The sequence below is a fragment of the Nerophis ophidion genome, linkage group LG09 (genome assembly GCF_033978795.1).
Source record: "Nerophis ophidion isolate RoL-2023_Sa linkage group LG09, RoL_Noph_v1.0, whole genome shotgun sequence".
NCBI classification, from domain to species: domain Eukaryota; kingdom Metazoa; phylum Chordata; class Actinopteri; order Syngnathiformes; family Syngnathidae; genus Nerophis; species Nerophis ophidion.
The window spans coordinates 27,057,915-27,071,980 of record NC_084619.1 but is presented as its reverse complement, the minus strand read 5'-3'; the positions used below and the strand labels follow the sequence as shown (position 1 = coordinate 27,071,980).

The window sequence follows — 14,066 nt, the reverse complement described above, 5'->3', positions numbered from 1 at the left end:
TGTGCAGCGCAAGCACTGATCTTGCAGCGTTGTGTGGAACTGTCAGTTTCCACGTCCTTCTGACACGAGCGAAATAAGAGGCAAAATACTGCTCTCAAAACGGTGATGAGTGTTGATAAATCACATTGTGCATGCTAAATACTTATGTTTGCATCTTCTCCTCCCAGTATTGTGGCTGCTTTCACGATCAGCATATATTCTGCATATTAATGAAAACAGAGACGCAAAATGGATTGCATGCCTTATTTTGCTCATCTATGAGACACAAACTGCTTTGCACATGTTTGTTAGTTAGTTAGTTAGTTAGTTAGTTAGTTAGTTAGTTAGTTAGTTAGTTAGTTAGTTAGTTAGTTAGTTAGTTAGTTAGTTAGTTAGTTAGTTAGTTAGTTAGTTAGTTAGTTCGTTCGTTAATAAGTTGGTAGATCAGCTTTAAGCGTGCTATTATATTTTAGTACATCCAAACCTTTAGTAAATCAGGCTCATAGTATATGTAAGAACCTTAACTATGTGCATGGAAATCATTGAGCCTAATTCAAGGACTATTGACTGCAACCACCATCATGTCTCCACATCCTGAGGTAACCTTACAACAATCTTTACGTCTGTCGTCGCGACACCGCTCTCAATTTACACAGTGCTTTCAACTCCATCACACAACTTTGGGATGAAATAAAACCGAAATTGAGCGACAAGTCCTTTTTGTCTTTACATCAGTGACCACACAATTGTTGGAGATGTGAAAAAAATGTGGCGGAGTGCCTTTCACATACACATACGGAGTTTATCTTTCGCAATATGTGCATCATGTAATATGACACCTTGAGGTTTGTGCCCTTTTAATTCAGATGTGTGTTAATGTACCTTTACAGGTGAAGCACTTTAGGTGGAAGTGTTTGTTCTGCACCCGCAGCACCTCGCCCTTACATGGCTGCCCGCACTTAAAGCACTGGATCAGGGGCTTCTCTGTGGAACGATGGTGTGTCTCCTGCACATGGGCCACTGCAAAAAAAATAAGACACATTAGTATTGCTAAAGAGCTCCCAACGATGACGATGACTCACCCTGGTTGCTCGATGTGAAAGTCTGCAGTTACATCACTGAACTTGTTAGTGGTCCGAGTACAAATACTCCAAACACACACATACACCGAAACGTGAAATGTAAGACCAACTGCTGTGAGACTGTTGCAGGAAAACAATTAGCAAGTCAGCACAAGTCAGGCCCCCTGAAAAGACGGTCTACACAAACACCAGTCAAAACATAGAATGTACTGAGGCGACTTAAAGGTTCCAGGTTCGATTCCCGCTTGGGAATCGAACCTGACCCCAGTGTCACCCTCACTCGTTTAAATGTACCTTAAAAGGGTGTAGATCAGGGGTCGGAAACCTTTTTGGCTGAGAGAGCCATGAAAGCCAAATATTTTAAAATGTATTTCTGTGAGAGCCATATAATATTTTTTAACACTGAATACAACTAATTGTGTGCATTTTTAAGTAAGACCAACTTTTTTTAGACTATAATAAGTGTCTTATTCTTTTTATTAACATTATTGTCAAAGTTAGTTTGTGACAAACCCCTAGATGCGGAGAAGGAGACAGGCATTTTGCAGGTAAACATGATTTAGTCTTTAAATACTAAAACAAGAACAAAACCAAAAGGGTACAAACAAAAAGCCTGCACGAGGCGGATAAAAAACTTGGCTATGAACAAACCAACTTGGAAGCAGGGAACAAGAGACAGTAAGCTAAAAACCGCAACCAAATATAGCTTACCGCAACGCTGCATTGACACAACATGACAAGTAGGAACGACAATAACCCAGCTCAGACTGGATGTGAAGACGGGTCAAAATCGGAGCGAGCTGATTGACACCAGGTGCCAATCAGCCGCAGGTGAGGGGAAAAATCGCCCAGGGAGAAACACAGGAAACAGACAAAATAAGAGCGCTGACAGGAAATACTACACACAGAGGAAAAAAGTAAAACACAAACAAACTGTCAGGGGTAAGCTTGACAATTATTATTCTGAAGCTAACCAATAATAAATAAAATACTTCTTACCATTAATATGTTTTTTTTTTAACAGGTATGGTAGAAAAACAGATGGATGGATTAAAATGCATGAACATTTTCAATATTTTGAACGTTATTTTTAACACTGTGATTACTAGCGGAATTATTCAATATTATCGTGTTAAGCAATGTCAGCTAAGATTTATCTGAGAGCCAGATGCAGTCATCAAAAGAGCCACATCTGGCTTGAGAGCCATAGGTTCCCCACCCCTGGTGTAGATCATGGGTTTCACTATCTAAATAAATGGAATTCACTTCACTTGATCAGTATACTAAAAGGTTATTGATCAAATCACTCTTGGTGCAATTTTCATCCTAAACTGGATGTTAAAATATGTCTGAAAGACTTACAAATATTTGACAATCTGCAGACCCCGACCTTCTACTCAAATAAGATGACAACAGGCTTCCTTTGAAACCAGCAAGTGGATGAAAGACTGGAAGGAACAGAATGTCTCTATTCTTTCTTTTCTATGTAGTTTATTGTCAGTCATACAATAGTAAATTATGTTGCTCTATAGGAGAAGCAACACTTTCTCTTCCCTGATGGGGTGACGCAGACATCAATGCAACATCCAGCGCTCAGTTTGCATGAAGTTGTTTTTTCTAACACTAGTAGAATATATTGTATATTGTATTGTACCAATAAGCGGTAGAAAATGGATGGATGGATGGATGTATTGTACCATATGTCCTGGCAAGAAATCTGCGTTCTAAGAACTCTGGCTTATTAGTGATTCCCAGAGCCCTAAAACAGCGGGCTATAGAGCGTTTTCTATTTGGGCTCCAGTACTCTGGAATGCCCTAGCGGTAACTGTTAGAGATGCTACCTCAGTGGAAGCATTTAAATCCCATCTTAAAACTCACTTGTATACTCTAGCCTTTAAAGAGACCCTCCTTTTAGACCAGTTGATCTGCCGTCTCTTTTCTGCTCTGCCGCCCTCTCCTGCATGGAGAGGTTATCAGGTGACCACAGACGATACGCTAGTTGTTCGAAGTCGGGACCCGGGGTGGACCACTCCTCTGTGTATCAGTTGGAGACGTCTCTGCACTGCTGACTTGTCTCCACTCAAGATGATCCCCTGCTGGCCCCATGCACTATGGACTGGACTCTCACACTATTAACTAGATCCACTTGAAGTCCATTGCACTGGTGGCCCAGGGGAGGGGAACCCCACATCTGCGGTCCCCTCCAAAGGTTTCTCATTGTATCCCATTGAGCTGATTGCCATGATGTGGGATCTGAGCCAAGGATGTCGTTGTGGCTTGTGCAGCCCTTTGAGACACTTGTGATTATGAGGTTATACAAATAAACTTTAATTGATTTATTGATAGATCGTGCAAGAACATTAAAGTGCCCCTCTAATACTGAAACATAGGCACTTATTTCATAGTTCTGTACATAAAAGTAAGTACAATTTCTACCTAAATAGATACATTCTGATTGTTTTTAACAAGTTTCTGCACATTTTTGCAATGCCAACTTTTTGCTCTAAAATGTGGGCGGGCCAGCATCAGCCTCCTGATGTCACCTACAGAAGTCTGGATGTAATTTTATATTGTGTAGTATATGTTTTGGTAGCATGCATCTTCATCCTGAATCACAAAATTGTTAAGGCATTTCAGGGAATTATTACATATGGCTGTCAGATGCATTGTTGCAAATAGTAGCAATACAACTCAAGAAGGAGTTAGCCTGCATACATTTCCAAATGATGGGATTATAAAGAAAATATGGACCTCTCCAGTCAAATCGACTCGCGCAAAATGGGACAGATCAAGCGAGAGGAGTGAAATTTGCAGCGATCTTGAGCGATCATTTAATGAGTCTGACATTGAAAAAAAAATATGTGTAGGCCAGCAATTGGATACAAAAAGCGTAAAGTACTGAAGCCAGTTCCTGAAAAATCAGAAGCAACCTCGAGGCGAGAAAAACTGAGTCAGAACCTGCGTAAAAACGGTGAAAGAAGAACAGACGCCATGTTGAAAAACGAGACAAATAGAAGGTAAGCCGCTAGTATTATATTTTATCATCGTCTTCTACTGCTATTTTCCACAAGATGCTGAAAGAACATGAGAAAAGACAGGCTATGGTGTCTGTGCATTCTGGAAATGGAGATTATTTTATATATTTTTTTACTCCTATTGTTAGCCATATCAGTTTTGAAGTAATCATGGACCAGAGTAACAATAACATGTAATTAAATGATCAAAATAATAGTTTTCTCGTGCTAAGAACACTAAGAAATGGGCACCAGATCTGTACATGATGCCCACCAAGAAGGGGCTGCAACTGGCGATGAAAAGGGGGTGTTCCAAGTACAGTCCAATATCTACCGATTATCCATCCATGCATTTTCTTCCGCTTATGACTGCCACGACTATTTTCAGGAGAAAACATATATATAAAATAACTTGTTAGTGAAATGTCCTCCATTGGTCATTTAAAAAGTCCCTTTCCTTGACTGTTATATGCAAAGCTGTGCAAAGCGTGCACTCCCACTTGCACCAAGAGAACATTATTTTGTGCTGTAAATCATTAGTCTGCAAGGTTGAAAGCACAGAAATAGCATCATGGTCGAAGAGCGAAGAGACTCTCTCAGACTATTGATGGTCACGACTATTGCACTTTCACTGTTGCAGCAGCTCTGTAATATTAGAAGTTGGTTCAGTAAAAAACAAAAACTGTATATTTCACCACATTTCATCAGTCCATCCTGTATGAGCAATCAACTAATTATTTGCGCATCACTTTCTTGTAGAGAAAAACATGGCAGAGATTGAATAGGATGAGGGGTGTACGAATGTGGGGATGTGCACCTCCCCGCAGATGTAATTACACTCAGCAGGGCTGTGAGTCATCTCTGGGTGAACCGGACAGTAAAGACTCAGCAGCTTTGAGTGTGACATTGCACCTCCAAACCACGGGCCATCTGGGTATTTGTGCACTGCAAAAACACACCTTGTGCCTGTGCTACTAAAGGTTTGTGTGTATCAAAACACATGCAAACCTGATAACAAAAACTGATATATTAAAAACTCCCTTAGTGCAAGATTACGTTTCTTAAAAGCGAATTGTTCCACGGCTTGGTCAAGGTGTCTAATAATGCGGCTAATGGGAGCAATCCATTCTGCCTCAAAATCACTTTAACAACGCATCCAAAAACCATCAACAATACTTAATTTACGTTCGTAACCTGTATAATAACCGAGCTGTAGCGACATTGTTATTGTAAGAGCGAACACTGAGGAACTATTTTTCTAGCGTAGTAACACTTTGCATACTTGCCAACATTAAGACCTCCGAATTCGGGAGATGGGGGATGGGGGGGTTTGAGTTGGGCGGGGTTGGGGGAGAGGGATTTGGTGGTAGCGAGGGTTGTACATTGTAGCGTCCTAGAAGAGTTAGTGCTGCAAGGGATTCTGGGTATTTGTTCTGTTGTGTTTATGTTGTGTTACGGTGCAGCGGTTCTCCCGAAATGTGTTTGTCATTCTTGTATGGCAGGGGTCGGAAACGTTTTTGGCTGAGAGAGAAACACAAGCCAAATATTTTAAAAAGTATTTCCGTGAGAGCCACATAATTTCTTTTCTAGGACTGATTACAACTAAATGCGTGCATTTTTAAGTAAGACCAACATTTTTAGAGAATAATAGGTCTCTTATTCTTGTTAATAACATTGTTATTCTGAAGCTAACCAACAATAAAGAAAATACTTCTTACCACTAATGCGACTTCTTGAGCAGGTGCGGTAGAAAGCGGATGGATGGATTAAAATGCATGAGAATTTTTTATATTTTGAACGTTATTTTTGACACTGTGATAACCAGCGGAATTATTCCTTAGTGAAGTGAATTATATTTATATAGCGCTTTTCTCTAGTGACTCAAAGCGCTTTACATAGTGAAACCCAATATCTAAATTACATTTAAACCAGTGTAGGTGGCACTGGGAGCAGGTGGGTAAAGTGTCTTGCCCAAGGACACAACGGCAGTGACTAGGATGGCGGAAGCGGGAATCGAACCTGCAACCCTCCAGTTTCTGGCACGGCCACTCTACCAACCGAGCTAAACACTTGCCATGTTAAGCAATGTCAGCTAAGATTTATCTGAGAGCCAAGTGCAGTCATCAAAAGAGCCACATCTGGCTCTAGAGCCATAGGTTCCCTACCCCTGTTGTATGGTGTGGGTTCACAGAGTGGCGCATATTTGTGACAGTGTTAAAGTTGTTTATACAGCCACCCGCCGTGTGACCTGTATGGCTGTTGATCAAGTATGCTTGCATTCAGTTATGTGTGTGTAAATGCCGCACATATTATGTGACTGGGCCGGCACGCTGTTTGTTTGGAGGAAAAGCGGACGTGACGCTAAAGGCGGTGCCTTTAAGGCATACCCCCAATATTGTTGTCTGGGTGGAAATCGGGAGAAATTAGGGAGAATGGTTGCCTCGGGAGATTTTTCAGAGGGGCATTGAAATTTGGAAGTCTGGCGGGAAAATCGTGAGGGTTGGCAAGTATGACACATTGTCTTGTGACACCATGTTACGGTGTTAGCCGTAAGCTAGCTCCTGTGTGAACAGCTGACTGGCTTTTGAGTTTGTAATGCACAACACAATGCGACAGGACACCAATCTGTACTGACTGAAAAACGTGAACAATCATATTACAGTATCTGTAGAGTATTAACCTACGTTTCATGTTTTGTTTGTACACAGCTAGCTGGACAGCATATGTACTGTCATTGTAATAACAATAGCATGATGTGCTGCATGTATCATGATCAATATTATAGTGATTCACTTGATGGAAAATTGTCTGTTTGGTCCAACTGGCTTTTTATTTCCGGTTAGGTTTGGGTAAGCAATCCATTTATGTCAGCACAGCTTGGCTCCAAGTTCCACATTTACAGCGTCAACATACACCTGTCACACCTGGGTGAAGTCTTGTCTGGGTTTTGTCTGGTTTCATGTTTTTCATTTCCTGTTTTATTTTGAAATGCTGACTCTGCCTCTCGTTTCAGATCACTTGCCCTTCCTCCTGTTTCACTGGTCTGACGTCCTTCCTGATTGTGCCCACCTGTGTCCCCCTCCCTCATGTGTATAAATGTCTCGCCCTCCTCTTGTCCTGTGCCAGAGTGTTTTCGTATCTTTTGTGCATACCTCCAGCGTTCCATGTCCACAGTCATTGCCACGTTTTTGTACCCTTTTTATCCACGGGAGTTTATTTGTTTGTAAACCTTTTGTCAGGTAAGATTAGCTTCTTAGCATTGCTTCCGTTTGAGCGCTTTTTGTTGTATTTTGCATTTGGTATTCTTAGCACCTTTTTCCCTCCGCTGCTGGAGCGTTTTGAGTTTATTGAGATTTTTGTTAGTTTAGAGGTTAGGTAAGCTCTGTTTTGATAGCCTGTTTAGTTTCTCCCCTTTTGGACCCTTTCCCTTGTCCAAATAAATATATTTTCTTAAAATCCTGCATCTGTGTTCAGAGTCCTGTTCTGGCCTTGACAGTGGACATGGAACGCTGGAGGTACGCACAAAAGATACGAAAACACTCTGGCACAGGACAAGAGGAGGGTGAGACATTGGGAGGGTGACACAGGTGGGCACAATCAGGAAGGACGTCAGACCAGTGAAACAGGAGGAAGGGCAAGTGATCTGAAACGAGAGGTAGAGTCAGCATTTCAAAATAAAACAGGAAATGAAAAAACATGAAACCAGACGAAACCCAGAGAAGACTTCACCCAGGTGTGACAACACCGACCTCACTCTCTCAGCTTCCGTCTGCTCCAACATTTCAGCCTTTCTTTGTGTTTAATTCTATAACCAGAAGTTCCTCCCCCATATGTTCAGCTTCAACAAGATAATGTTGTGAATTCTCATTTGTCCAAAAATATTCGTCTTCCATACCAGGTCTGCCATGATTAGAAGGCACACACACCTTTGTTTCTGGAAGTAAGAACACACATTTGTTGCCAGAAGACAGACGTGGCGGCTATGGAACCGGAAATACATGTGGTGAGAGAAGAAGTTACGGTAATGCATACAATGAGCAAAATACGGTAAATGTTGTACATACTACATTTTGTTTTGAATGTGTCTGTTACTACATATATATATATATATATATATGTATATATATATATATATATACATATATATATATATATATATGTATATACTTGCAGTGTGTATATAAAACATTGATAGACCGTTTTGAAGTTGTTTTAGAGGGCTTTAAAGGCTACAATGGTGACTCCCATAAGCCACATCTTGCAAGTAAATTTTTTAACCATTTTTACAATACTACAAAAGTAAAAGACGTGTGGTCTTGTCTCTCATAATAATTGTTAACGGTAAGCAAACATTTTTTAAAAAGTGCAGTTCCCCTTTCAATGTGCAAAATAGAGAGCACAATTGTTTTAGCGTCTTAATTCATGAAGATATATAACATATGGTGATTATCAGAATGATGATGATAAAATACAAATATAATTATTCAACACGCACACTGTGATTTATCAATGCTGAAGCTGTTATGCGGGCTCTATTTTGCGTCTTTATTTAGTACGTCTGAAAGCTACATGCAAACTGACACAGACACACAAAAATGGCTGTGATAAAGGAGATGGAGGCAGTGCAAGGTCCGCTGGACAGAGAATCCTTGCTGTGACCGTCCTGTGTGTGTCACATTCGGACTGTCATGAATAGAAAATATTAGATCGATTGTCTATTTAGCAATAAGATTTTTATAACTTTATAGCTGCTGGTTGGTTCTAGGAGCTTACTCAAACAAATTGAATAGATGCATTTTGGTGTATGATGTTTTTTTTTTTAAAGGAGAACATTATCACAATTTCAAAAGGGTTAAAAACAATAAAAATCAGTTCCCAGTGGCATGTTGTATTTTTTGAAGTTTTTTTCTAAATTTTACCGGTCTCCGAATATCCCTAAAAAAAAAGCTTTAAAGTGCTTGATTTTCGCTATTTGCGATGCCACTATCCATTTCCCTGTGACGTCATACAGTGCTGCCAATGTAAACAAACAATGGCGAATAGCACAGCAAGATATAGCGACATTAGCTCGGATTCAGACTCTGATTTCAGTGGCTTAAGCGATTCCACAGATTACGCATGTATTGAAATGGATGGTTGGAGTATGAAAGTATTGAAGAAGAACTGAAGCTATTGAGCGAATAGCTATTGACGCTATTCATAGCCATAGCATGGCCGAATAGCTGCGTTAGCATCGCCGGTAAAATGTGCGAACCAAACGATCAGGACTTTCGCATCTTGTGACACTGGAGCAACTTAAATCCGTCGATTGGTAAGTGTTTTTTTCGCATTAAATGTGGATGGAAGGAAACGTAATATAGTTGCAAATGCATCTGCAGGTTACCCGTACATCTCTGTGCCATGTCTGCTTTAGCACTGCCGGTAAATAGCATGTTGGCATCGATTAGCGTAGCATGTTAGCATCAATTAGCTGGCAGTCAACATCAACAAAACTCACCTTTGTGATTTCTGTGACTTTATCGTTACAAATGCATCTGCAGGTTATCGATACATCTCTGTGCCATGTCTGCTTTAGCACCGCCGGTAAATAGCATGTTAGCGTCGATTAGCATAGCATGTTAGCATCGATTAGCTGGCAGTCACGCCGCGACCAAATATGTCTGATTAGCACATAAGTCAACATCAACAAAACTCACCTTTGTGATTTCGTTGACTTTATCATTGCAAAAGCATCTGCAGGTTATCCATACATCTCTGTGCCATGTCTGTCATCCCCGGTAAAATGTGGAGCCACTTTGGTACATTCAATGGGGGTCTGGCGGCAGACACTTTCGCATCTTCGGGCCAGTGGTGCAACTTGAATCCCTCCCTGTCAGTGTTGTTACACCCTCCGACAACACACCGACGAGGCATGATGTCTCCAAGGTTCCAAAAAAAATCCAAAAAACGGAAAATAACAGAGCTGAGACCCAATGTTTACAATGGGTTGAAAATGAAAATGGCGGCTGTATTACCTCGGTGACGTCACATTCTGACGTCATACCCTCCAGAGCGATAAACAGAAAGGCGTTTAATTCGCCAAAATTCACCCATTTAGAGTTCGGAAATCGGTTAAAAAAATATATGGTCTTTTTTATGCACCGTCAATGTATATATTGACGCTTACATAGGTCTGGTGATAATGTTCCCCTTTAAATGCCGTTAATTTTTTCATATAGGAGATATAATAATATTGAAAAAATGTCTTGCAATATGACTTTTCTTGCATTTGGCTTATTCCAGAAGCATGACTGCGCTGCAGTGTTGTGTTGAGCCACCGCCTGCCTGCAAATTGCCCTGTCACGGCATGCTTATAATAGTTTCTGTTGTCTAGATTGTGATTCTGTATTGCAGAAGATGTGTTACATTACAGCTATGTGCAGGAGAAAGAAATGTGTTTCCATTGGCACATAATGCCAGTAAAAAAAAATTCTCATTCAGATAAGGCGGTCTATGCCACTTTTGTACTTGGTATCAATCGTACACGCAGTCTAATTAGATCACACGCAACAGGCCCACTGATAGTACACACAATTTCATAGTTTGCATATGCTGTTTAGCGTGTGTTATATAGATTTTAGTAGATCGGGCCTATTCTCTTTTACCAGATTGTAATTAGAAATAAATCCATTATATAGTTACAGTACTTTAGTGTCCCACTGTGATAAATAAGCAATACCCCAAATGTGGCTAAACTGTTAGCAAAAGAGCAATAAAATAAAAAACGGAAACACCAAATATTATTTCTGACCCAGGAAGGCTTTAATACTAGAAAGGTGTTGTATTATTTTGAATAAGAGACTTTACATTCTTGTCCTGGTCACGATCATGGAATCGGATCGGAGCAGATATTTGCCTGTTTTAACTGATCAGTGATGAGCTGATGAGCTGCGGCCCAGTGCACGCTCATGGAGACACAATTACATTCCCATATCCTTTGTTAAACACCGGCACAAATTTGAGGGCAACCTGCAATGGAAGCGCCATCCTTTCACACTATAAAGCCGCTTCCAAGATACTAATCCTTACCACCATGGTGGGAAAAAGTTTATTCCAAGTTACAATATCACTGGTGAACTAGAGAAAAAGGAATTGGCGAAGCATTTGTTATTTTTTGTAAATTCAGGAATTAAGTCTCTGGATACAGGAATATTTGAGAACAAAACCTAAATTATTTAGATGGAAGACAATAAAGTAAAGTCCCAACGACAGTCACACACTCGAGGTGTGGTGAAATGTTCCCTCTGCATTTGACCCATCCCCATGTTCACCCCCTAAGAGGTGAAGGGAGCAGTGAACAGCAGCTGTGGCCACGCTCAGGAATCATTTGGTGATTTAACCCCCAATTCCAACAATTGATGCTGAGTCCCAAGCAAGGAGGTAATGGGTCCACTTTTTATAGTCTTTGGTATGACTCGGCCGGGGTTTGAACTCACAACCTACCAATCTCAGGGCAGACACTCTAACCAATAGGCCACTGAGTAGGTCAATTATCCATGCGTTTGTTACGTCTCGTCTCGATTACTGTAACGTATTATTTCCGGGTCTCGATTACAGTTGGTACAAAATGCGGCTGCTAGAATTTTGACAAGAACAAGAAAGTTTGATGATATTACGCCTATACTGGCTCACCTGCACTGGCTTCCTGTGCACTTAAGATGTGACTTTAAGGTTTTACTACTTACGTATAAAATACTACACGGTCTAGCTCCAGGCTATCTTGCCGATTGTATTGTACCTTATGTCCCGGCAAGAAATCTGCGTTCAAAGGACTCCGGCTTATTAGTGATTCCCAGAACCTAAAAAAAATCTGCGGGCTATAGAGCATTTTCCGTTCGGGCTCCACTACTCTGGAATGCCCTCCCAGTAACAGTTCGAGATGCTACCTCAGTAGAAGCATTTAAGTCTCATCTTAAAACTCATTTGTATACTCTAGCCTAGACCCCCTTTTTAGACCAGTTGATCTGCCGTTTCTTTTCTTTTTCTCCTCTGTCCCCGTCCCCTGTGGAGGGGGTCCGGTCCGATGGCCATGGATGAAGTACTGGTTGTCCAGAGTCGGGACCCAGGATGGACCGCTCGCCTGTGTAACGGTTGGGGACATCTCTGCGCTGCTGATCCGCCTCAGCTTGGGATGGTTTCCTGCTGGCTCTACTTTGGACAGTACTCTTGCTACTATATTGGATCCACTTTGGACTGGACTCTCACAGTTATGTTAGATCCACTATGGATTGGACTTTGACAATATCATGTTAGACCCGCTCGACATCCATTGCTTTCGGTACCCTCCAAGGTTTCTCATAGTCATCATTTTCACTGTCACTGACGTCCCACTTGGGTGAGTTTTCCTTGCCCTTATGTGGGCTCTACTGAGGATGTCATTGTGGTTTGTGTTGTGGTTTGTGCAGCCCTTTGAGACACTTGTGATTTAGGGCTATATAAATAAACATTGATATTGATTGATTGAAGAATCTGGTGTAAAAATATAAGTCTCCTACAAGTTGTGGAACTGAGCGTGAGGGCCGAAATGATGAAAAAGAGAGCACCTAAAATGGAACCTCGAGAAACTCGAAGGAGTGTAACAAAGAAGTTGAATACATGTCTACTGACTGCATCTGAAGTAAATAAGGTTGTGTAAATGCCAATAAGGAGAGAATTTAAAGGGGTAGATTGAGGAACACAACAGTTATGTTTAGACTCAGTGTTCTAAGATTGCTAGCCAGGTTAAATTTTAAATGCAGTATGTTTACAGTGATCCAAGTTCGTCCAATGTTCATTCTAATGTTTTTAAGAATTTGGTGAAAAAGTCTCCCAAGTTTTGAACTGAACTTGGGGGATGGTATTGTGTCATTCTCTCCCCCTGGACCGCCAGTGGAATGTCCCTCCTGTACACTATACGGACCAAGACATAGTACTGTACAGTCACTGCAATAATTCAACTCCACTGGTGGCCTGTGACTTGTGCACAATAATGTAAATGTGTGTGTCAGTAATCACCGTGTAAGTAATGTGTTCCGTCTGATTTACAGTGTCATGTAGGATGATTCATGGTGCACATGGACTGTAATTCAAAAAACTGATAACGTGAATAGGCTTTCACTACCGTGTTGCAAGCCTACTGCACTTTGTACTATCTTGACGCAACCAATTATACAGAACCCAAAACCGGTGAAGTTGGCACGTTGTGTAAATCGTAAACAAAAACAGAATGCAATGATTTGCAATTCTTTTTCAACCTATATTCAAATGAATAGACTACAAAGACAAGATACTTAGCGTGCAAACTGAAAAACGATGTAGCTTTTTGCAAATATTAAATCGTTTTGAATTTGATGCCTGCAACATGTTTCAAATAAGCTGACACAAGTAGCAAAAAATACTGAGAAAGTTGAGAAATGTTCCTCAAACACTTATTCTGAACATCCCACAGGTGAACAGGATAATTAAGAACGGGTGGATGCCATGATTGGTTATAAAAGCAGCTTTCATGAAATGCTCAGTCATTCACAAACAAGGAAGGGGTAGAGGGTAAACCACTTTGTGAACAAATGCGTGAGCAAATTGTCGAACAATTTAAGAACAACATTTCTCAACGAGCTATTGCAAGGACTTTAGGAATTTCACCATCAACTGTCCCTAATATCATCAAAAAGTTCAGAAAATCTGGAGAAATCACTGCACAATAGCGATGATATTATGGACATTCGATCCCTCAGGCAGTACTGCATCAAAAAGCGACATCAGTGTGTAAAGGATATCACCACATGGGCTCAGGAACACTTCGGAAAACCACTCTCAGTAACCACAATGTGTCCCTACATCTGTAACTACAAGTTAAAACTAAAGCAAAAGCCATTTATCAACAACACCCAGAAACGCCGCTGGCTCATCTAAGAGGGACTGATGCAAAGTGTAAAAGTGTTCTGTGGTCTGACGAGTCCACATTTAAAACAGT

General features: G+C 40.8%; 1 protein-coding gene across 11 annotated transcripts in view; it reads right to left on the bottom strand.

The window, feature by feature from the left end:
* Positions 1 to 14,066, bottom strand: part of ablim1a (actin binding LIM protein 1a) — a 135,164-nt gene that overhangs the window by 72,609 nt on the left and 48,489 nt on the right. For all 11 annotated transcript variants that reach the window (XR_009808122.1, XR_009808121.1, XM_061910703.1 and 8 more), the window contains one exon: positions 862 to 999. Coding sequence is in view for 9 of the 11 variants with exons in the window: in XM_061910703.1 (XP_061766687.1) it covers positions 862 to 999 (138 nt within the window). In the remaining 2 variants the exon portion in view is untranslated. The remainder of the gene's footprint in view (positions 1 to 861; positions 1,000 to 14,066) is intronic.